The 26,312-nt window shown below is 43.4% G+C and overlaps 1 protein-coding gene across 26 annotated transcripts in view; it reads right to left on the bottom strand.

Moving 5' to 3' along the window:
• The window catches only part of cacna1ba (calcium channel, voltage-dependent, N type, alpha 1B subunit, a), a 179,524-nt gene that overhangs the window by 89,305 nt on the left and 63,907 nt on the right, over window positions 1-26,312 (bottom strand). For all 26 annotated transcript variants that reach the window (XM_030417888.1, XM_030417887.1, XM_030417891.1 and 23 more), the window contains exon 7: window positions 1,371-1,474. In XM_030417888.1, the coding sequence (XP_030273748.1) occupies window positions 1,371-1,474 (104 nt within the window). The remainder of the gene's footprint in view (window positions 1-1,370; window positions 1,475-26,312) is intronic.

The raw sequence follows: 26,312 nt of genomic DNA on the forward strand, positions 1-26,312 counted from the left end.
AAAGTCTGCTCATGGTGCAGCAGACCTGCATAATTATTTGAATGTATGTTTTAATAAAACCTCATAAATATATCACTGGAGCCACCACAGATGGGGACTTGGCTTCATTAGTAAATGCAAGAGAGGATGCTACTCTGGCAGAAGGAAAAGTCTCTAAATGCTGGATGTTTTCATGCAAGTTATAGAATTCTATATATTATCATCACAGTGGTATTTCTAATTTAGAGATGATCTGATAAGAAAGGACACCCTTAATATCACTATTTTTAAAGACTGTCCGCTAAACCACTCCCAGTGACTGCCAAATGATAGTTAAGTGACCTTTAGCAGGCACAATTTTACACAAGTCTTTGTTTTCTTTTATTTATTTTTTATTTAAAGCTACAAACACTAGAGCAAAAGCATAAGAACTGATTAAGAGGGCTTTTATCAGCTTTAATGCAAAGTACATTTATGAACATATCTGGCTAACAAAAATAATAACCCCACATTACTTCCAAGGCCATGTTAACTAAGGTAGTTAGGTTACATCACATACATAACCAAACTTCCGTTACGTACATTAACTGAAGTAACATTAGTAGCTAAAGTAACATCATCTGTAACGTACTTACTTTAACCCATTTTCTATCCATCCCAGTAGTTTTACTGCCTAAATCCAACCAGCCTTTGACCATACAACAAAGGTCCAGTATGCTTGTCGCTGGCACGCTGCAACAGCCATATTGTTTTGGAAACAGTGATAAATGTTGTGTCATTTACGCAATCAGATGTATTGTTACTGTTAAATAAATGAGAGAATACACAGTTTGCATCTTGTTACTTTCTGGCTTTTCCCTAGACTTGTTGCCATAAATGAAGTCACAAAACTGATGGTAATAGTTTTCATTGTAGTTTTCATATTTGTAAAATTATGTAGTAATATTTTTTAAGTAGAACAACTGTTCATCTTGAGGTGGAACAACATTAATACCAGCCATAAAGATTCGACCTGTCCTCTTTTCAGCATGTCCTCTCATTAGTTTAAACATGTTGGAAGGAGTGTACAACCACCTTTACAGGGCTGACCTGACATTATTATTGAGAATCCATGCAGCCACTCCAGTGTGTTGTTTTGGAGTTGTTCTCTTTTTTAACAATTTGAGTAGAAAAGTAGAGTTTACATATAATGCATAGGCATATTAGACATAGACAAACACAAAAGTACATCAGCAAGATAAAAATGGGAAACTACCAAAGCAAAGACTTCTGATTTTTATTTCATCTTGAGGAAAGTCAGCCAAACAGGTCTGGTTAAACAGGGATACCATCTGGCTCAAAAACAAAGACCAAAAAGCTCAGCTGGGGTCAGTGTCACAGTTTGTACTCACCCTGACAGCACACCTAGCACTAGGTTGAGCATGAAGAAGGAGCCAATGATGATGAGGGGGATGAAGTACAGCCAGTTCCACGTGTTCCCTGAGGCATCGTTGGCCTGACCACATAAAAGAGACAAACAGCAGAGACAAAGAACAGAACTGTGAAATGCTATTGCATTGTTGCAGTTAAAGATAAGGCTGGTGCACATTAGGGTTGGGTCAATGGATCATCATCATCATCTTCTGAGCGCTGTACCATGTGTGAAATGACACAGAACCATAAAGCCAAGGTGTTATAGGAAATAAAGCGTGCTGTGGAGATTGGGTGAGCACGTCATTGGTTTAAGACACACCTTCAAGCAGGTAGAACAGTTGTGGTGGAAATGCAAATATGCCGTGCTGGGCCACCGAGTAGAGCCAGGCCCGCAAATGTGTGGGGAAAAAAATGCAAAGCTTGTACCTGTGTAAGATGAAAAGCCTCTCCATACCACCAGGTGACGGTGGTCTGTATCACTTATTCAAAAAGGGAAACCAGAAGATTTGGGATTAAACAAACTGTTTTTACACCACTGTCACTAACGTAGCCGCTTCCACTCATATGGAAGGAGAAATTAAGAGGAGGTGAAATACAATGACACACTGCACAGAATGGGTGAAATCATGTATACCACAGTAGCAGGGATTTCCATTTTCTTTTTCCATTTCTCTTCTTGTGCACTGATTTGCTTAGCTGAACAGTCAGTTACAGAGTTACTTCTCTCACAGGCTCGCTCCCTTGCCTACTCAAGATGCTCAGCTGATAATGCTGCCGACAACAGCCAACTACTACCAACAGTGCAGGACACACGACAACAATTGGGTCCACAATCACCCACTGACGACTTTAACATTGGTCAACAGCCAACACATTATATGTGAGACAGTGACAAAAACATTTTTATGATTAGGATATTTGCAGGACATCTATGTTAACATAAAAGAGTAATTATTTTCAGAGACCTTACAATGTGTCAGTATTAGTAGATAGAAAATTACAAGTCCCACTGAAACTCTTTGCCATACAGGTATTGTTCTTCCTCTGTTAACCATGGTTACCTGCAAATGAACTCTTGCAGTCCTCATTGCTTTGCAGAAAAGGGGCTTCACAGGCAAGGATATTGCTGCTAGTAAGATTGCATGTAAATCAACCATTTACTGGATCATCAAGAACTTTAATGTGAGAGGTTGTTGTGAACAAGGTTTCAGGGCGCCCAAGAAAGTCCAGCAAGGGCCATGACCGTCTCCTAAAGTTGATTCAGGATGCAGGATCAGGGCACCACCAGTTCAGAGCTTGCTCAGGAATGGCAGCAGGCAGGTGTGAGTGCATCTGCACGCACAGTGAGACAAAGACTTCTGGAGGATGGCCTGGTGTCAAAAGAAGGGCAGTGTAGAAGCCACTTCTCCCAAGGAAAAACTTGAGGGACAAGACTGATATTCTGCAAAAGGTACAGGGATTGGACTGAGGAGGACTAGGGTAAGGTCATTTTCTCTGATGAATCCCCTTTCCAATTGTTTAGAGCATCCGGAAATCATCCAGCACGATGGAGCACCTTGCCATAAGGCAAAAGTGATAACTAAGCGGCTCAGGGAACACAACATTGAAATTTTGGGTCCATGGTCAGAAAACTCCCAAGACCTTATATATTGAGAATTTGTGGTCAAACAAAAAAACACAAATTCTGACAAACTCCAAGCACTGATTATGCAAGAATGGGCTGCCATCAGTCAGGTTGTGGCCCAGAAGCATGCCAGGGTGAATTGCAGAGGTCTTGAAAAAGAAGGGTCAACACTGCAAATATTGACTCTTTAAACTTAATGTAATTGTCAATAAAAGCCTGTGACACTTATGAACTGCTTGTAATTGTTCTTCAGTATACCATAGTAACATTTGGCAAAGAGACCTAAAAATACTGAAGCAGCAAACTTTGTGAAAACCAATACATTCTCAAAACTTTTGGCCACGGCTGTAGAAAGATAAAAATCATGGCCATAATTATGTGATGGCTTAATATGGGATTTCAGACAATGGGCATTATTTTGCTGCCCTCTCAAAAGCCTCAACTTTCAGTTTGTCTTCCAGTTGTTCAAATCTGGTGAGATTTGCTCCCATTCACATACACAGAAGGATTACTGAGGTCCAGCACTCATGTGGATGATAAGGTCTGTCTCACAGTCAGAGTTTTAGTTCATCCCAGTGGTGTAGGGTGGGGTTAAGGTCAGGGCTCTGTGCAGGTCAGTCAATACTTTCATTCTGTATTAAGATTTCCCTTCATTGGAGGCAAATTCATCCTAAGAGAAGCAGGCCCTTCCTAAAAGTACACAAAAGCATGTAGACAGTAGTGCCCACATACTTTTGGACACTACTGTATACTGTAATATATTTTATGAGAAACACATTGCTTTGTGGCTTCAAAGATATTACAGCTTTGCATCCTGATGGTCTGGAGACCACATCCAGACCTAAAAAGCCCCTTCACCGTAGAAGCTGATGGGAGCCAAGCTTCTTCCATTCATTTAGCTGTGACTCTTAAGAGAAGAAAGACAGGCTTCACTGCTATAATGGATGATATCATCATTTTACTCTGTCTCTACTGTCAAATCAGTCTCTCCCTTTGGAAGTGCAAGGCAATAAAGTGGGTATTGGCATTGATGCGGAGGACAAGTGTGCTTATTTGCGTGTGGTTTGCTGGTGAAGCACTAATGACAGAAGCGGCAGTCACAATCTGAGGCTCATGTTCTCCATTGTGACTTCCACCCTGCCTGAGGGCTTTCTACTGTATTAATGTTTACAGAATTCTTTACAGTGGGCACTCATGCTAAAATAATTGCTCCAGGAGGTTAATTCAATTGCGGGAAATTGTCTGCTGATGCACTCATTTACTGAAAACCATTGTGAGGCTTTCCTATCATTCAGAAGCGTGTGTTAATTTCTCCTTGCTTTCATAGATGTGCTCATTGTCTCTCAGATACAGGCAGATTCTCATGACAGTTTTCCTTTTACTAAGCAGCACTATAATTGCAGATCTGCTTTTTTAAGGTATAAAGCAGCTTAATTAGAGGGTAAAATGCTCACATACAGTATGACATGCAAGATTGAGAACCAATGACAGGAGGATTAGCAAGAACAATTAGAGGAGGAAATGTCTTTTTTTTTTTAAAGATCAATATATTTGAAAACAGCAGCTTTTCAAGATCAAGATTAATTTGTAATTATGCAACACAAGATTGTATAATGAAGTTATTACTTAACAAAAATTACTTACTCTTAGCCTGTCAGAGCTTAAAGCAAGCACTTTCAGTGGACGTTACTTTGATGGTTCGAGTTGCCCCAATAGATTACGTTGCAGCCATGCAGTTGTGTCACTAGCTGAGGAGATTTACGGGCCTGATTCCAAAACTTTTGGCAAGTATGAATCATTCACTTACCAAAACATATTAATGAGAGCCCATGTTTTAAAATACCAGGTTGTTGATATTTTTCTCAAATAATTGGTTAGTTAGAAGATTAGAAAATGAAAAAATGTCCAAGATGATGTCCTCAAATGTCTTGTGTTGTCCACAACCCAAAGATATTCAGTTTACTGTTAGAGGACTAAATAAACTAGAAAATGTTCACACTGAAGAGGCTAAAATCACTGCAGAACATTTTTTCATAAAAAAAAATATATATATATATTTGACAGGACAATAGTTGACTATCAACTTAAATAGTTGGCAACTAATTGATTAATCAACTCATTGCAGCTCTAATTATGATCACACTGCAACCTGACTCCAGATAAGCAGTTGGGTGGTTCAATGTTATTGGTGTGTGTAGTTCAATAAAGAGATGGTGGAGTTCATTTCAGATGTTTACTGGTGGAACCTAACAGACAAACAACGCATCCAACAGGATCTCTCTCACTAAGATAACTGCCGGTGACATCACTGCGCATTACAGCTGTTCTTAATTACTACAGGTTGATGGACTACCTCTGTTTGATATAATGGTGTATCTTCTGTCACACTGTCAAAATATGAATCAGTATGGCATTAAAAAGGTTATTACATTATTCATGTCATATGAATGTGTTCAAAAGGGAATTATCAATCCCGATTTGTGGCAGATAAACCCAACTCCAGAGGACCGAAGAATCGATTTGAGTTTAAATGACTTGTTAAGATTAATCTCTCCATGCTGAGGTTCATATTGACCCAAACTTCCAGTATCCAAGATAACAGCATTATGGTCTCCGGGGGAGAGAGTGCAGCAACACAGTCTGGATTTGTTTGCCACAACTGGTTATGTTAGCAACCTCCATTCTTCTTCCCCATTCCTGATGTGGATATTTACTGTGTGGTCTCCAGATGCTTATTCTTAATGCTTCAGGAACTATTTGAAGTAGACTTATGCCATCCATAAGTGAATTATCCCTTTAATGTCACATCTGTGACGGTTTGAGGCCAAGCTGGGATAAAATCTGCCATGAGATGGGGCAGAAAACATGACTGGTTTCCACAGATACAAATTGATATTCCTTACACTGCGGATTGGCCACTATAAACGCCTACCGATATCCTCAACAAGTCCCTCTCTACCCGACTGTTTTTCACATTTAACATTTGGCCAGTTAATGGAGACTGTCAATGAGGACAGTTTGACAACTTTCTGGATCCATCCCGTTAAAAAGGCAAGTCTGCCAATCTGTATTTAGGACTTCGCTGTAAAAAACAGCATGCAGCCAACAGAGAGTGGTAAAGCTGCTGCATTATGGATGACACCACTACTTTTCTTGCAATTGTGCACTGAAAATAAAACTGTTGGACTAATTGCCAAAAGTTCACAAAGTGGTGACCCTTACCCCATCTATGCTTGTAAACAACAGAGCCTTTTAGATCAGTGGTTCTCTACTGGTCTGGCTTCGGGATCCATCATGATGGTGGGTCCCAAAGCCAGACTAGTTGAGATAATGACAAGCTGTGACCCAAATTAATGAAAATGTTCAACTTCTCAAATGTAAGTACATAACACTTCAGCCCGGGCAAAAGGTTCATGACCCACTTTTGGGTTGCGATCCACCAGTTGAGAACCACTGCTTTAGATGACGGCTGCCCCTTTCTTAACCGATCAGGATCCTATCACCCGTTACCAATAAACCTGTTTAACTGTGGAATACTCCAAACAGGTGTTTCTGGAGTGTTCAACAACTGTCACAGTCTTTTGTTGCTTCTATGTCAACTTGGAACCTGGCAGTGTTTCCAACACATATGCTGTATTATCTGAGATCTTTTAACTAGGTGATCTGCCCTCACTCTTCTCTTCCCCCTTCATGTCAATCATACATGCTCTGCGGACAGAGAGAGAAGCTCCCTGGTGTTACATCCTTCCTTTAAAGACACTGATTGTGATGTGACTTGTCAAATTAAATGTAGTTCTATTTAGGCTAGCAGTGTTTTTTGGGCAACTTTCTAAAACATTTACTGTTGAAGCTGAAAGCCAATACTGTTCCAGGGAGATGAAAACAGATAGGATTAGGAGCATTAAGGTACACAAATACAGCAGCACTGCATGATGTAGGCAGACTCTAAAAGCAATTCTAAAGAAAGTGAGTTGATTTTTTTGTAGATTACATTCTCTTTTAATTTACATTTTATACAGTGGTCCAACTTCAGGAATCAGGGTTGTATTAACAAGATATTCATAGTGACCGGATGAAGCTCAGTGCCATTCAATGAGTTTTCTTCAGCACCACAGTCAAATAAAATGACAGGGCAAATATGGTGCGTTCTTAAATAATCAGTGCACTCTGGCACAAACAAGACAGTTCATATATTGGGAGCGCTGTTAGAATATACCATTTTATTGTTCAGAGCACCACGCTCTGGGAGCAGCAGAGTGCACTCTGGGCAATGCTCTTTAACTGAAGTTATCTTTTATGAGGCTTTTCGGGTCAAAAAACATTTTAATTAAAAAATCTAAAGAAAGACAATACCAGTACAGACCTGGAGTTTAATTTGCAATTACAATTCATCATGTTTTTACTTTAGCATGTTGAATTCACAAGTTACCCTTCACTGTTGTTCATATCCAGATAATGTACATAAGCATATTATTTACACATTTATAGTTAACAACAACAGCTGACATTTGAAGCTAGCTTCATACAATTGGTATCTGTTATTCATAATAAAAACTGTATCTAATTATGTTTATTCCATTTAGTTGTTTGATTAGGAACAGCAACAAGAAGGGAAGAGGTTGGAGATTTATGATGAACTGCTGCCAGTGGATCCCTACACAAAGGCACTGTATTACAGAAGTGGAATAATCTTGCATACTGTGGCTCTGAACTGGAAGTGGCTGCAGAGGACTAGGTGTATTAGTGCATTAGCTAATGTCGGGGCAAGCCTGCCTCAGACTTTGGCTTACAGAATGGACACAAGGCAATAGAAAAGCCATTATTAGCACTGTTCTGCCCCTACAAGTGCTAGACTGAGGACAGCCATCAGTTCAGCAGCAGTACCACACCCATACTTCCCAACACACTGCAGACAGACCAGGAAATAACAGGTGCTGACTCATACAAACACACTCGACCAGATTCATGTTCATATTTGATCTTTTTCATTTTCAAGAATTACAGTATTGCAAGGAAGCAGTATTTCCTCCACTCAATATACATTTGAGCACACTGAGGAGACAGGAACAGACAGGAGTTTTAGCAGTCCTGGACGGCAAGTAGCAGGGAATGGTCTTCACTGTATCTTGTGATGCTTTCCTCCAGCTCCCTTGTAAACATCATGCTCCCCAGAGCTCTGTCTGATAGCATCTGAAAGTCGGCCCCGCTGTTTACAGGTGAGTGGATACTGTGTCACCAGGGGGAACTCATGCAACTAACCCTAACTATCCCTGACAAGCACTGAAAAGGCTGGTGAAACCAACAGGGCACTGTCCTGTGTGTAACAGGGCATACTGAGACTCTGGGTGGCTCAGTGCAACATTGAAACATAACAGACCACAGCAGACAAGGGAACATGCACTGTGATACAATATGTAGAGTTACTACTGAAAATGATAACAGTAAGCATGCACACTCTGTGTTGCAGTTTATGAGATTAATAATTAAAGGGACAGTTCACCCCAATTTCAGATATACTATACATTTCTTTCTTTCTTACCTGTAGTGCTATTTATCCATCGAGATTTGTTTGGTGTGTTTTGGAAATATGGGCAGTAGAGATGTCTGCCTTCTTTCCAATTTAATGGAACTACATGGCACTCATCTTGTGCTGCCCAAAGTGCCAAAAAAATGTCCAGATGGATTAATAGCACTACAGGAGGCCTGTGTTCCTCTGGCTCTTCTCTTTTAGCTGTTCCACACAGCCAAACTTAAACATTTGGTGATGCTGCTTTCAGCTGTTACAGTCTGAGCCACTGGAGCAGCCTGCTGGAGGATCTGAGAGGAGCTGAAGATATTGATACTTTTCAACATAAACTAAAAAGCTTAATCTATTCAGTCCGGCTTTTATGAAGTGTCTTCAAATTTGATGGTTTTAATGTTTATACTTATTACATATCCTTTGTCATTTTATCTATTTATTTTATTGCAATTATTAGCTCTTTTCACACAGAGTCGCCACATTATCTCTGCAGCGGCAGTACGCCAATTCTTCGCCGTTGTTTGTTCACACAGAGCCAAGCAACTCCGACATAAAGACGCACCAGTGTGTAATTAACACAGAAAGCCGGTGCTGCGGATCCAAAAGAGGTGTGACAGTACACACCATGATGATTTGGACAGACGCTGTTTTTCAGGCAGAAATGTGAGGAAGAGTCGGTAGGACAGACAGGAGGACAGACACTTCTCCACGCATAACTGCAGTATTTCATTCCTCATATAAGTTTTCAGAGACAGTTACAGTTACGCCGTTATTGTTGTTTGGTCCTGTAACGTTGATTTGTGTTACATTTCTCCATATTTTGTGTGAAGGATCTGTTTAGTTGTCACACTGTGAACACCATCAGATCAACATTCCCTCGCTCCGCGCTGCCAGCTTATCCATTCAAACAGGTTCGGTTTGCTAATGCTGCGCTCTGATACTCCCTCCGAAGGTGCATCAGAGGTGCATGCAGAGAACTGGCGCAGGATCCTGCACTCAGAGGGCAGTGTGAATGGGGCTAGCAAGTATTAGTCTCTAAACCCGCTTTTGTTTTCTGATTATAATGTGTTTTTTTTCAATCGCTTGTAAAACACTGTAAAACCACATTGCATTTTGATTTGTTTGAAACGTACTACATAAATAAAGTTTGATTATTGGATTGATTCACTTGCACTGATAAACACACACAAACCTCACAACAAAAAGAACTGGGAGAGCATTCTCTTGACTTCCAGTTGCATTTCATCAACACATCTGCCAACAGATGTCCTTCCCCAAGGATGACATTTTGATTTCAGAGGTGGGGGGGACACAAGTATTTTTAATAAAACTCCAACTCTTTCAGTTCACTGTGTTTTCTAGGAGTTCTTCTAGGTTTCTATTGCTACTTCTAAGGTTACTGTTCCCTTTTTTGGTTTGACTGGTTGTGAAGCATGTAGCAAAACATGATCACCCAATTCTGTGTTTCACCTTGTTAGTCAACTTCACTCCAGCACAGTACCACCAATTGTACACTTATTTTTGGAATATATGGTAAACAGACCTCATTTTATAGAGGAAAAAACGTAGTTTCACAATTCTCATGAGTTTGGATGTATAAAATCACATTTGTAATCCGAGGTTTTATTGTATTTTTCCCTAAATCTTTCATTGTTGGTGTTTGTTTTTAAACAGTTGCAGCCTTTCAACATAAAAATAATACATGAAAATAAGTGTGTCTCTTTGGCATTAAATATAAGCTTTTTAAAAAAATATTTGCATTGTTGAGGCTCTACAGTTATAATAATAATAATATTAATAATAATAATGATAATAATGATAATACATTTTATTTATCAGCACTTTCAATAAAACTCAGACACTTTACAAGATTATTGAGAGCTTTGTAATTGATGTGGAGGATCTTGAAGTGGATATGCTGCTTTATTGGGAGCCAGTGAAGGTGTTGCAGGATGGCTGTTACACATTTCCATGAGTACCGTAAATTATCAAATAATAGCCGGGTTTCAATTAACCGCAGGGTCCCCTTTAAACACCGGGTGCAGGTGTATATTTTCATATTTTTTGTATATTTTCGGTTCCAAATAAATGCAGAGTCTAATTTATTTATTTTTTCTAATCAAGGAAGAAGACGCTGCAAGTTTTTCTTCTTCGCCTTTCTCATGTATTGTGCTGCTTTCTGTCAGTCACTATCACATTGATGATCGCCTTGGCTCCGGTGCAGCAAAACAATAAAAAGTACGACTTGAAATTTGAAATTTCTGTTGTATGCAGAGGAAAACTCAGGAGAAGCAGCCGCTAGACGTTTCTCTGTCGACCCCAAGAGAGTGAGAGAATGGCGAAAAAATCAAACGGAGCTTCAGCGTCTGTCCGAGGAGGACAGCAACAGGGCCAGGCTGCCTGCTGGAGGGAGGAAGAAGACTAGCGAGGAGCCTGAGATAAACATGCGGGGATGAGTTATCAGCAAACGGGCACGCCACGAGAGAGTGTCACGCAAAATGATCAGGGTGACGGAGAAACAAATGTCCACCACCGTGAGTGACAGCAGAGATGAGGAGTTTCCTCCGCCGCAACAACTTCACTTGCAGAAGATGCACAACTGTTGAATTAAACGCCTGGTCCCAAATAAACGCCTGGTCTGTTAAGTGACTGAAACAAATAAACACCCCGGCTATTATTTGGTAATTTACATCCTGGCTGCACCAGTTGGAAGTCAGAAGTCAGGAATACAGCTGCTTGTGTGTGCGGTCGGAGGATCCCCCGTCCCGTGTTTACTGCCTGGCCATCGGCTGCCCCCTCTAGCTCCCACTACTTTTACAGCCTAGTCCAGCTTTGACCCTCCAGTTGTAGTTGGTCTAAACGATAACTGGACGCCGACTCGGCGAGGCGGCCCAACCTTCGTCTCGGCCGGGGGCAATCCGCTCTGGCCGGGTAAGTGAGCAGGGGCGGGCGGTGCCCTGTCGGCTGCACCACACTAGCTGTTGTTTTAACGGTTTTATCAGTTTGTTTTAAAACTCTTTTACCGTTTTAAAACTCTTTTACTCACCGCTTTTACTGATGGCTTCTTACTGTTTTTTTTAATCATGACGCCACACAGCTCTCCGGCTGGTCCGGAGAGGGACAATCCCAAAGTAATGAAGTGCGATCTGTGCGACATGTTTTTAGTGGTTCCAGAGGAGGATTTTACTGACAGTGCTTTTATCTGCTCGAAATGCACTAAAATCAACCACCTTCAGGATCTCCTCATTGAATTTAAAGGACCAATTAAACTGTTAATGGAGTGAAATGCCATTTTAAAGGAACAGTTCAAACTTCAAGATAATTTTAACAGTACTGTTTTAGTTGGTTCCCCTGGACTCTGACCTCTCCACCCTGGACTTTTAGCAGCTACCCTCCCTCTTCAGGACCCACCTCCCACCAACACCACACATGGTGCTCCCCCAGACCCCCCTGCCACCACAGCTGCTCCCCCACATCTCTCCTGCTCGCCAACCCGTCCTAGTTCCACCAACTCCACCCCCCGACCTCCCTGGAAGCAGGTACCTCGGCACCAGGGAAGGAGGTCAGAAGGACAGTCTTCATCACATCATCATCCCCCCCTCCAGCTATCTAACCGCTTTCTCTCCCTGGCCCCGGATGACGACTGTTCTCACCCTGCCCGCCCCTCAACTCTCACCCATGCCCCCTCACCCCACCATCCCGAAGCACTCAGGCCCCTCGGACCTTTAAAACCCCGACCTCCCCCTCTCCTCCTATCTTAGCCCTCTCCTCCCAGACCCTCTGGGTTGTTGGAAAACATCGACTCTGCTCTGATGGGGGGGAGAGACTGACACGGCGGCACGGTAGGATCTGTTAAGTCACTGTCACCTACTTCTGCCTCTGCACCTGACAGGACTGGTTTGCCTTCTTCTATATCTACCATCATTTCCTACCGTAGACCCACAGCAGCGCGCTCAGTATCAGTATGAAAACTTTGAGACAAAGGATATCTGTGTGTCTGATCACAAAGGAATTTTATTCAGTGTGGTTTTATCTCAGGTAGCTATTGAACGCACCACAACAGTCCAACGTCGGGTCTTTAATTCCTTGTCTGCTGCAAGTTTCCTGAGCTTTTTAATTCTGCCTTTTTAACTGCTTTTAATCCAAATTTTAACACTGAAGAGCTTGTCTCTCTTTCTCTCTCGTTCTTTTTTATTAAAGATATTTTTTTTGATAGTACAGCTGAAGATATGACAGGAAACAGGGAGAGAGAGAGGGGGAGTGACACGCAGCAAAGGGACCCGGGCCGGGAGTCGAACCCGGGTCCGCTGCAGAGCCTCAGCACATGGGACGCGCCCTCTACCAACTGAGCTAAATGACACCCCTTGTCTCTCTTTTTAATCACACCTCCCAGACCGTCCTGGACTCTGTTGCCCCTTACAAAGATAAGAAAGTAAAGAGTTCTCCACAGCCCTGGCTAAATGATCTCACCCAGCAATTAAAGAGAGATTGCAGGAGAAAAGAGCGAAAATGGAAGAAAACAGGACTGCACATTTTTTATGAAATCTGGAAAGAATCTATGAAGACTTACCAAAAAGCAGTTAAAGACGCAAGAAATTCCTTCTTCTCAAATCTTATTTCATCCAATCACTCGAGGCCTAAAATTTTATTCCAGGTCATAGACTCCATCATTACTCCCTCCACCAGCCATTTTAGCGACGCCTCAGATGACACATGTGAGATGTTTTTAGACTTTTTTATCAACAAGGTCAAGGATATCAAGCAGAAAATAACTCCTCCAGACCGCATCTTACATGTCAGTAGGGACATCCACACATATCTTAGTCATTTTACACCTGTTTTTATGCCTGTCTTATCTGAAATCATGTCCCAGATGAAATCAACTACATGCAATCTTGATATTATTCCAACAAAATATAATAATAATAATAACATCTTTGAGAAGTTTCAGTCAGGTTTTAGAGCATTGCATAGTACAGAAACTGCCCTTCTGAAGGTAACAAATGACCTGCTTTTAACAGTCGACAGAGGGGAAAGTGCAATTTTAATACTTTTGGACCTCAGTGCCGCGTTCGACACTGTAGATCATGACATTTTAATTGACCGCCTCAAAACCTGGGTTGGCATCAAGGACACTGCACTTAGTTGGTTTCATTCTTACCTTTTAGAGAGAACCTTTGCGGTCACCATAGGTAATCATACATCATCTACAGCTCAAATAACCTGTGGTGTACCGCAGGGTTCAGTTTTAGGTCCGATTTTATTTTCTAATTACATGCTTCCACTAGGCCACATCATCCAACAACACAATGTCTCTTTCCATTGTTATGCAGACGACACACAGATATACCTTCCGCTGAGACCGCATGACTCGAGAAGCCTGGCTGCTGTCTTAGACTGCCTCAATGATATCAACTGTTGGGTGGCACAAAACTTTCTTCAACTTAACAAGTCAAAATCAGAAATCATCTTGTTCAGTCCCCCAAACACAGACACCATCCTCATTACAAATAGCCTTGGTCCACTCTCCAGTAACATTAACCTAAACCTGGGAGTCATATTCGATTTGGATCTCACCTTTGACAAACACATTAAAACAGTTGTCCAGTCCTGCTACCTCCAACTCAGAACCATCACCAAAATCAAACCGATACTTTCTCATTCTGATTTGGAAAAAGTCATTCATGCATTCATTTTCTCCAGACTAGACTACTGTAACTCCCTCCTCTTCGGCATAAATCAAAAGTCGCTTTCCCGCCTCCAACTGGTCCAGAACGCAGCAGCTAGGCTTCTCACAGGTTTTAACAGATGACGTCTCTGTTAAATATAGCGTAACATGGTTTTTAGACGGTAAAAACTGCAGGAGACCAAAACGGCCTTTTGAAAAAGTGCAGGGGACATGTCCTCTGTGTCCCCCCCCAAAATTACGTCCGTGTCCTTCCCTCATCTCTCACTGGTATTTGTAGCTTTGGATCTGAAAGCACCAGGGTCCTGAGAAATTGAACCATAAAACTCCATGAAGAAATTCACACCTACACCTAACATCTCTGGATATCTTATCTAAATGATGACATCTGATCACCTGCTTCTGTACTGACAGCTGATATTATATATCATCATATCATATCTCAATTCCACCTGCTTTAATCGGACCATTATAAGTGCATGAGGTGGACACATGGTGTGACACATGGCAGATCTGATCACAAAACTGTCAGACCACCTCCAGACATGAATCCAGTGATGTTCAGAATGTGCTTATATGAGGCTTCGCACAAGCTTCAGTCAGAATCAGACAACTCAAGAGTGCATCCTTCAAAGTGTAAGTCATTAAATTATAAAGAGAATTTCATAATACAAAGACTGGGAGACACTCACTTGATTAGAAATGCAGACTTCAATCGGACAACAATCTTCATATTAGCTTAGTTTAAATTTACAAGGGGATAGTGGATGCTGTTCAGTGGATACTAAGTTTTTGTTCTGTTTCAACTAAACTCCTCCAAACACATAAGCTGCAGTCTCTGCATTTTTCCTGGAGAATACTTCATCTACAACAAAGCAGGGAAAATCAGGTGTGATAGTGAAATGATACTTATTTAAATTATGACAGAGTCACACAACAGCAACCCTACCACCAATTTCACTCTAAATATTCCTATGTAATCTGGAAAGAGGGGGACATCTAAACCTGAACCAGTCACCCAATATATATATGGGCTAGTATTAATCACCTGACACTCTGCTAACACCTTGATATATTTACCATGTGTTTTATGAGTTACATTGTTTGCTAAGATAAAAGAGCTATGTTAAAGGTTGCTGTTGTTGAAGCTAAATGGACCTTGTTAAATTTAACACTGAGCTATGAAGGTAAGAGGGAGACGACAGTGATGTTCTTCTCAGCTTGTAGTCCTTTAAGCTTTGTACAAAGCTGACCTTTTTATTTATTTATTTATATTTGTATATTCTTGTGATGACGGTAGATTAACTTCAAAGTCCTTTTAAATTTAAGAACAGAAACTGAATCTGGATGACTTGTTAAGCTTGTGTGGTTATTTAAATAACTGAGTGTCACTGAGTTTTGACTTGACTTGTGTGATTGTGGAGATTACACATTTGTGGGACGTTGATACTCAGCTTTTATGTGATTTGGGTTTTTTAAGTTTTTTCAGCCTAGTAATTAGATGTCAGGGTTTTTAGGAGATAATGACACCTCATCATCATAAAACCAGAGAACCTAGAGTGAGGTTCCTGCAGGATGATTTAATAGATCATCTTGGTAGTATAGTACTATATTTCACATGCACTTCGTTGATGACTGGACAGTTAGACAGACTAACATAAAAAGTGAAATATGTGTTACAGCTGGTGATTAGAGAAACCAAGCTAAACTATTCCCTTTAAGCAGTTCATGGGTTGCAATTGAGTTGGATTTTAAGGGAATGGTTCCTTGCAAAGGTCAAAGGATAGGACACCTGATGTTATCAGTCTGTATGTGCAGCAGCCAGCCAAGGCAGCTGCTTGTATGTTGGCCACATCAGGACAAAGTTTTGCGGAGACAGACTTTCAGTTTTGATGCCTCTGCTTTGATATGTCACAATATTAGGGTAAAGCACAAGGCCTAAACAAAGCTTTCAAATCTGAGGAGACACATCTATATCTGATTATTCCCAGTGTATGTGTAGATTCTTAAGGACTGAATATAAGTTAGTTGTTAGTTGTTATTTTCAATGTGAAATTCTTTTTACTTGGATGATTCATCACTAAATCTATTCTGCTCTTAGGGTTGAATCTTACATTTAGAATCCTAAATCCTTACTGTATTTATGTTCATCTCCAATGTCAGTGACATGTTAAATGTTTTCTACACACAGAGCTGAGACAAAGAATAAAAAGGCTGGAGCACCTGTCAGAAACCAGAGTTTATGTCTAAGAGGTCTTGGGGGTCTCCTAATGAGAAGCTGACAAACTGAATTTTTTGCCCTCCATCCCCCATCTTTGGCAGAGACAGATGAGGGCCCATCGGGCCATGATGGATGGCCACTCTGATGATGAGGACACAGCCAGGTCCCACAGCGGCAGGAAACGAGACAGGCGTCACTCCTCCCTTGAAAATTCAATCAGGAAATCCACCAATCATATTCAGCCAAAACAGCAACCCTAACCCGCATGGTAAAAGAGCATTATAGGTCTGTCAGTGATCCAGAAGACAGGAAAAAAAAGATCTGTCTGATGATGGATGACAGAATTACCCTCACCCCCAAACCTTTACAGCCCATATGGACTAATTCTGGATTACCACCTCAGTTTAATGGGGATTATTCATCATGTTAATGACGCCAATGGCTGATACTTCTGGAGCAAAGGTCTAAATCTTCATCAAAGATATGTTTATGGGAAGTGTTAGACCATGAACTGGAATCAACATGACCAGTAGGACCATCAGTGTTGGGAAAGTTCACTTTCTACATGAACTAGTTCAAAGTTCAGTTCACAAATTTAAAATTCATAGTTCATAATTCAAAATTTTGAACTAAGTTCACAGTTCCGAAAATGAACTAGTTCATAGTTCTTTTTTTCCCCAATATGTTGATGCAAGCTATTATTTTTCAAACTTATTGCCACAGCCCATATAGAACCACAGACGGTTATTATTCTATCAGTTTTAACACTGAAACTGCAGCTCTCCCACAATATTCTGCAAAACCAGGTTGTCCAGCTGCGGCTGGGAGATGAAGACAATGGAGCCGCTACTGTACTCCGTTAATGCAATTTGGGTAGTAGAGGATCTGTTTTGGCTCGCCGTTGCCGTGTCTTTTCATTTTTTATTCACTTGCACAGACCTTGAAAGGCTCGCCGGGTGCTTTAGTTCAATGTGCCGTTTCAGGTTTGCGGTACAGGATAGAGTACAAATTAAAAATAAAATACATAAATAAGTAAATAAATAAATAATTTTAAAAAAAGAAGAAGAAGAAAGGGAAAAATAAAATAATAAATAAATAGATAGTTCAGACAGTGGCTTCAGGGAAAAACTTTTCAAAATGACTCAGTAAGGTATTACTTTTTTTGTTATTTAACAAAATCAGAGATTTAAGCAAAGAGCTCAGTTCAGGAGAAAAGGAGCAAATTTAGGTAGTGATTTTGCAAATTTTTGTTTGTGAATAAAACATTTTGCATAGGATAACAAAGTTCATCAGGTGTTCAAGAGCATTAACTTCTGGGTTAACAGCAAATAACATGTTTAAGGGTAAGAGAGTGGACAGAGTTAGCAGCATCAAAAAAATGAGATTCAACATCACTCCAAAACTTTTTAGATATATCACAATAAAAAAACAGATGTGAAGCCTTCATTTGTTTTTGCCTCCATGCTTAGCACATTGATGACGCATGCGGCGGTGCGACTCTGTGGTGGCTGGTGTTGCCAGTGTTGTGTCCATTCAGGACAAATTCATCTGTGTTCGTTTGGTAATGCCTCACTGCATGTTTGATATGCAGCTGTTTCTGTCTGAAATAGTTAAGTTTCGTTTTGATCGAAAGTAAAGCGAGTTGCTTGTAGAAACCTCTCGTCCAGCGTCCTTTTTATACACAACAGCCAGACTGGGTGTTTTTCCGCTACATATTACTGTTCACGGTGTGTTTTAGCCGGTTTTTGCCTGGAAGGCTCGATGGAAATCTGGCACTGTCTTGAACGAAGTTAAACTGTGAGAACGCGCCGTTCACAAACGTCAGAATGAACGCGTTCACAATAACGTTCATCAGGCAGAAATACAGTACATTCAGTTCACATTCGCCCAAAATATGAACGAGTTCATGAACGATCGTTCATTGAACGCGTTCAGGCACAACACTGATGACCATCACCTACAAAATCAAGAGGTAGAATGAGGACTTGAAAAAAAGCTAATGTTCTACTGTAAACTTCACACTTTTTAGTCCATGTTTGTCCTGTCAACGAGCCTACTGTAACCTTGGACAAGTGTCCGAGCTGTGTGCTCTCTCTCTCTCTCCCTCTCTTTTCATTCAGGCTTCTCTCAGCCGTCAGCTCTCCTGGAACCTCTCTCTCTCTGCTGGCTCTCGATGCCTCATTCCAGATGTTTTTGGATGTGGATCTTCGTCCCCCAGGAGATCCTGCCTCTCTTCTTGTCTCTTTTTGTTATTTTTTCCTATCTGTGTGTTTGTGTGCTCAATTTATTCTCAACTTCTAAAATTGTGCCGGTTTATTATTTGTTGTCTGCTGCTTGAGCTCAAATTCCCGTGAGCTGGAATGGGCCAGAAACTTGAAACTTGGCCCAATGATTGGAAATGATGCGCATCAACTTTTATTCAAATATGAGCCCAGTCAGCCAGATGGTGGCGCTGTAATTAAGGATTGAAAATGCGTTTTTGGGAAGGCCACGCCCCTCACACTGTAAGTCTGATTGACTTGAAATTTAACACACAAGTCCAGCTTCATGTGCTCTACAAAAAAGCCTCTTGATTTTTTGCTGATTAGCATTATGTGAAAACAGTAAAATGAATAGAACTTTTAAAAGATTAACTCTATCAACACCAAATTTGGTATACGGCTTCGGGGGATGAAAAGACACATTTCTACAATAAATAAGCCAGATTGGTCAAAAAACATGGTCGCCACGGACCAATGTATTTTTGCAATGGGCGGGGCTTAGAAATAATTGGCCATAACTCCCACACCCTTTGCCCTATCATCACAAAACTTGGTGGGTAGGTTCACAACTGTACTGGGAATCTGCCTACCTATAGGGGGCGCTATAAATGCTACACATGCATATCTCATAGACCATTTGATTGAATTTCACCAAATTTGTTATGCATGCTCTAGGGGGGAGTATTAACTGATATCTTGATTGCCATGTTGATAGGTGAAAGTGGGCGTGGCCTATTCAGCATTAACCATCATTGTTTGCGTTTTATTAATATATGGCAAGCTGGAAGGACCCAGAGACACGAAACTTGGTATGTTGAGTATAAATGATGTCCAAATGCTGCTCCAAAAATGTGATCCTAATCAGTCAGATGGGGGCGCTATAACATAGAGTGTGAACTTTGAAAGGCTCTCCCCGCCAAGCCATAAGTGCTATTGACTTGAAATTTTTCATACACATCCTCCTGATAGTACAAAAAAGCCTCTTGCACCGTGAAAGCCGCTATTACAGATTTTTTGCTAATTTGCATAACGTTCAAAACAGTAAAATGAATAGAACTTTTGAAAGATTGACTCTATCAACACCAAATTTGCTATACAGCTTCAGGGAATGAAAAGACAAATTTCTGCAAAGGGCAGGGCTTAGAAATGATTGGCCATAACTCCCACACTCTTTGTCCTATCATCACAAAACTTGGTGGGTAGGTTCAAAACAGGACCAGGAATCTGCCTAACAAAGCATGTTGAGCTCAACCGATAGGGGGCGCTATAAATGCCATTAGCATGTGGCTTATCATGGCTATGTGTTGCACAGATCTTTGAGGAACACGGTGGTCGATGTCATCGACTGCGTGGGATGAGGTTCAGGGTGGCCAGTTTGGGGCGAAAGGGGTTAGAACCCGCGGATTGCCGCTTGCGTCTATATTTTGTATCTGTAATTTTGTCTTTGTAAATTGTTCATACTGTGATGTTTTTGTTGGTTGCTCTTACACATGACATCTGTTGCACGCCTACATTTCAATACTTGAGATTTCAGGGCACCTTGATAGCTCACCTGATAGACAGGGTGGCCCATGTTCTGAGGGTGAGCCCTCAGCCCCTTTGCTGCTTGTCTTCCCCCACTTTCTCCCCCCTTTCCTGTCAAGGCTAAAAGTCAAAGAAAAAATGAGTAATGAGAGAAACTATAGTTCCCATACTGCAGGAATAGGTGTTAGTAACAATAAAAAATATTTTGTGGCAAGGCACTTAAACCCAATGAACACAGTAGCCCTTTTTACACAGGAGAAGACGCATTATCACCGCAGAGTTGTTTCGCCAATTCTCCGCTAGGGTATCACCAAGTACCTCGCGATACAATACTATCACTATCTTTTGCCCACGATAATGATAACATCACGATAGAGCGATTCTGCGCTTAACGATATATCGCAAGAAATTTCAGCCACAATACATCACGATATCTGTGTCACTGAAGAAATTCAGAATTTATTGATTGCACTGAATCCATTTCACAGGAATTGCAAAACATTGTCAATCAATTTCACATAAATGACAGCCAAGTAAAACTGTCACACCGCGGTGAGGGCTGTCCTGTCTTGGGTTCTTTGTCTTGTGAAATTCATGTTTTATTTTGAAAAGTAATCCTCCTCTCATTTCAGGTCACTTGCCCTTCCTCCTGTGTCACCGGTCTGGCGTCTCCCCTGATCCCTGATTGTCTCCACCTGTGTCTTCCCTCCTCATGTGTATATAGTCTTTGTCTTCCCCTGTCTTCGTTGCCAGAGTATATCGTTCGTCTCGTCGATTGCCCAAGCCTGGATTTCCACAGCCAAGTATTACTAAGTATTGCCACGCTTGTTTTTCTGTTTTCAATTGCTTACCTCTTTAGAAGAGTGATTTTCATTTTGCAAAGTTTTGGTCAGCTTGTTTATTTTTTGCCTGCTAGTCTGATTTCATTGTCTATTTGTTTCCTCCCCTTGGAGCGCTTTGTTTTGTAATTTTCATAGCTCTGTGTAGCGTAGTTTAAGTTTTCGGCCTTTTGCCTTTTGTCCTCTTTAAGAGTGAATTTTCTTTTAGTAACGTTTTATAGGTATTAGAGTTTCAGGATAGTGTAGAATTTTGCTTGTTTTTTCATCCTTCGGGATCGCCCTCTGTTGTGTTGTGCTTTCTGCATGTTTTCCGCCTGTGCGGGCAAGATCAGTTTTTTCATAGCCATTTGTGTTATCGCTTTGTCTGAAGGGGAAGCGGCTTAAACCAGAATAAAAGCTTGTCTATACCGTTTCTACTCTGCACCTGAGTCCTCTCCTTTGTTTAAGTCTGACAGTATACTCTGGCCAGAAATGGACCCAGCAGAGATGGAACGGCTGACGGAGATTCTGCGCACCCAGGAGGCACGCCTTACACGCCAAGAGGAGTTTCAGACGGCCATGGCCGCGAACATGGGCCATATTTCCTCCCAGCTACAAGACCTGCTTGGACAGATTGCTCGACCGAGTGTCGCAGTCCAGGATCCGACAACGCCCGCCCCCCCAGTACCGACTCAGCCGGTCAGTGGGGCCGGTTGTAAAGTTAGCTCCCCCCACTCAGTATACCGGAGCACCGGGTTTATGCAAAGCATTCTTGATTGACTGTTCCATTCATTTTGAGCTCATGCCCCATGCATTTCCCACAGATCGGGCCAAGATAGCCTTCATGCTTTCACATTTGACCGACAGAGCCAAGGCATGGGCTTCCGCAGAATGGGGGTGGGGCTCAGCGATCTGTAACTCTCTCAAAGACTTTCAGGCTGCTCTAACCAAAACTTTTGACCCGGTTACCTCTGACAGGGAAAAGGCGCAAGAGCTGAGCAGCCTGAAGCAGGGCAGTGGATCCGTCTGCGACTACGCCATCCGCTTCCGCACCCTGGCAGCGGAGAGTGGGTGGAACGCCATGGCGTTGTACGACGTTTTCCTGAAGGGGCTGGCAGCCCACATATAGGACCTCCTTGTTCCTCTGGAATTACCGGCTGACGTGGATTCCCTCATCGCGCTCGCCATAAGGACGGACAATCGGCTCACTCAGCTTAGACGGCAGCGAGAGGAGAGACCAGCAGCTATGGGAAGGCCCTCGAGTCCACCTATGCCGAACTGGTCGGCTGTTCCTCGATCGCCGCCGGCGCCACGTCACCCCCCCCGCAACGAGCGGGAGGAGGAACCCATGCAGCTGGGGAGGGCTCGACTAACACCAGAGGAGCGACGAAAACGGCAGCTGGAGGGAAGGTGCTTCTACTGCGGAGAGATCGGCCATCTTGTCAGCTCCTGCCCAGCCAAGGGATCCCAGGTGGTGAGTCACGCACCAAGCTTAAGCTCGGCGCCACGCACACTCACGAGAGTTACTGTAATACATCGTACCGCCACCAATTTGGAAGCATTCATCGACTCAGGGGCAGATGAGAGTTTAATGGACTGGGGTTTGGCTAAAGGTTTGGGACTTAATTCAGAACTGCTAGCTAAACCCATCAGGGCTAGGTCGTTAAATGGGAAGGAACTATTTGCGATCACACACATCAGTGAGCCCGTTCACATGCATATTGACTGCCACAGCGAAAGAATTCGCTTTTACTTGATCAACTCGCCCTCCCACTCTCTGATCCTGGGACAGCCATGGCTGGTCCAACATAATCCACGCATTGACTGGAGAACAGGAAAGATCAGAGAATGGGGAATGAACTGTAGCGCGAACTGTGTCTCCTCTGTGGATCAGGGCAAGATTGTCACAGAGATTAACCTTTTTTCTGCCAACCCTGTCACAGACCCCGAATATCCGGACCTGAACCTGGTTCCTCCTGCCTATCACCACCTCCGGGAGGTTTTCAGCAAGACTAAAGCCCTGTCACTCCCACCTCATCGTCCCTATGATTGCGCCATAGACCTGATTCCCGGCTCTACTATTCCGAAGGGTCGCTTGTATTCCATCTCGGGACCAGAGCGGGAAGCCATGGGGGAATACATATCCGCGTCACTTAAAGCCGGCCTGATTCGTCCCTCCTCGTCATTCTTCTTTGTGGGGAAGAAAGACGGGTCCCTAAGACCCTGCATTGATTACAGTCCTCTTAACGACATCACAATAAAGAACCGCTACCCCCTTCCTCTCATGTCCTCTGTTTTTGATCAGCTTCAACAAGCTAAAGTGTTCACAAAGCTAGATCTCCGAAATGCTTACCACCTGATTCGGATAAGAGAGGGGGACAAGTGGAAGACTGGCTTTAACACCCCCAGTGGCCACTATGAATACAGAGTTATGCCATTTGGTCTTACTAATGCTCCGGCTGTGTTCCAAGCTATGATTAATGATGTACTGAGAGACTTCCTTGACCACTTCGTGTATGTTTATTTGGACGACATCCTGATTTACTCTCCTGACCTCGACACACACCATGATCACGTGACCCGAGTTCTTGAAAGACTGTTAGAAAACCAGCTGTATGTCAAAACAGAAAAGAGTGTGTTTCATGCCGATACTGTCTCCTTCCTGGGCTTCATAGTAGCTCCTGGAAAGGTTCAGATGGACCCGGCTAAAGTTAGCGCTGTAGCAGATTGGCCTACACCCGACAGTCGCAAGAAGGTTCAGCAATTCTTGGGATTTGCTAACTTTTACAGGCGGTTTGTCAGAGGCTTCAGCGCCATAGCGGCTCCTCTCCATGCTCTTACCTCCACCCAGGTGCAGTTCCACTGGTCTCCTGAAGCAGAAAGGGCGTTCCAGATCCTCAAGCATCGCTTCACTACAGCTCCTATTCTCACCATGCCAGACCCTCGACGCCAGTTCGTGGTGGAGGTGGACGCCTCCAGCGAGGGAGTGGGAGCTGTCCTGTCCCAGCGCTCAGAAAAGGACGGTAAAATGCACCCATGCGCCTTCCTGTCACGACGGCTTTCCAAGGCTGAGCGGAACTACGATGTCGGCAACCGGGAGCTGTTGGCTGTCAAGCTCGCCTTGGAGGAATGGAGGCATTGGTTGGAGGGGGCTGTTCATCCGTTCATAGTCTGGACCGACCACAAAAATCTAGAATATATCCGAAAGGCTAAGAGACTTAAAGGAGAACTTCGGTCGGTTAAATCGACCGAAGTTCTCCTTTAACTCTCGCCAGGCCAGGTAGGCACTTTTCTTTAATCGCTTTTCCTTCTCTCTGTCTTATAGGCCGGGGTCCTGTAACATCAAACCAGACGTCCTGTCACGATTATTCGACCCCGAGCCTGACGCCAAGCAACCTGAAACCATCCTGCCACTGAACCGTGTGGTAGGAGCAGTGACTTGGCCAATAGAATCTGAGGTAAAGCAAGCTAATGGTGGGGCCCCGTCACCTAGTGGATGCCCTGATAATCGTTTGTTTGTTCCCCCTGAGCCCCCCCTCCACAGGTGATCCATTGGGCTCACACCTCGCTGCTTTCATGTCATCCGGGAGTGAAAAGAACGAAGTTCGTCATTTCCCGGCGGTTCTGGTGGCCGTCTATGGAACCGGAGGTCCGGGAGTACGTCGAGGCATGTTCGGTCTGCGCACGGAACAAGACATCTTCCAGGCCCCGCATGGGACTTCTACAGCCGCTCCCGATCCCCTCCAGACCGTGGTCCGACATCTCCGTCGACTTCGTCACAGGGCTCCCGGTCTCTCAAGGTAATACCACTGTTCTCACAGTGGTGGACAGATTCTCCAAAATGACACGATTCATCGCATTGCCCAAGTTACCCTCTGCCAAAGGAACAGCAGAGGTCATGATGACTCAAGTTTTCAGAATCCATGGTTTCCCAAAGGACATTGTTTCGGACCGGGGGCCCCAGTTCGTGTCCCGGTTCTGGAGGGAGTTCTGCAGACTCATCGGGGCCAAAGCCAGCCTGACTTCGGGATATCACCCGGAAGCCAACGGCCAGACCGAACGCCTCAACCAACAGCTGGAAACCGGCCTCCGGTGTGTGGTCTTTCAGAATCCCTCTACATGGAGCAAACACCTGGTCTGGGTAGAGTATGCTCATAATTCATTGCCCACATCAGCCACTGGCCTCTCACCATTTCACTGTGCTCTCGGTTATCAGCCTCCGCTTTTTCCAGACAATGAGCTGGAAGTATCAGTCCCCTCTGCCCATGCCATGGTCCGACGTTGCCACCGCATCTGGGCAGCCGCCCGCCAGGTACTTATCAGACAGGGGGACAGAGTAAAGAAGGCAGCAGACCGCAAGCGATGGCCTGCTCCCCACTACCAGCCCGGCCAAAGGGTGTGGCTGTCCGCCAAGGACTTACACCTCAAGGTCTCCTCCAAGAAACTGGCACCACGCTTTGTTGGCCCTTTCCCAGTCTCCAGACTCGTCGGTCCAGCAGCAGTCCGGCTTCGTCTGCCCCGGTCCCTCCGAGTTCATCCCACCTTCCACGTCAGGCAGGTAAAGCCAGCCAAGGATAGCCCCATGGTTCCAGTCGCCACTCCTCCACCACCACCGGAGGTGGTCGACGGAGGTCCAGTGTACAAAGTCAAGCAGCTATTGGCTGTACGCAGCCGGGGCCGGGGCAGACAGTTTCTGGTAGACTGGGAGGGCTACGGGCCGGAGGAAAGACAATGGGTCCCGTCGCGCCACATTGTAGATCACACCCTCATTGACGACTTTTACAGGGACCATCCTGAACAGGCTGGGCCGTCAGGTGCCGGCCCTAGAGGGAGGGGTACTGTCACACCGTGGTGAGGGCTGTCCTGTCTTGGGTTCTTTGTCTTGTGAAATTCATGTTTTATTTTGAAAAGTAATCCTCCTCTCATTTCAGGTCACTTGCCCTTCCTCCTGTGTCACCGGTCTGGCGTCTCCCCTGATCCCTGATTGTCTCCACCTGTGTCTTCCCTCCTCATGTGTATATAGTCTTTGTCTTCCCCTGTCTTCGTTGCCAGAGTATATCGTTCGTCTCGTCGATTGCCCAAGCCTGGATTTCCACAGCCAAGTATTACTAAGTATTGCCACGCTTGTTTTTCTGTTTTCAATTGCTTACCTCTTTAGAAGAGTGATTTTCATTTTGCAAAGTTCTGGTCAGCTTGTTTATTTTTTGCCTGCTAGTCTTGATTTCATTGTTTATTTGTTTCCTCCCCTTGGAGCGCTTTGTTTTG

This window comes from Sparus aurata, chromosome 5 (assembly GCF_900880675.1).
Source record: "Sparus aurata chromosome 5, fSpaAur1.1, whole genome shotgun sequence".
NCBI lineage: Eukaryota > Metazoa > Chordata > Actinopteri > Spariformes > Sparidae > Sparus > Sparus aurata.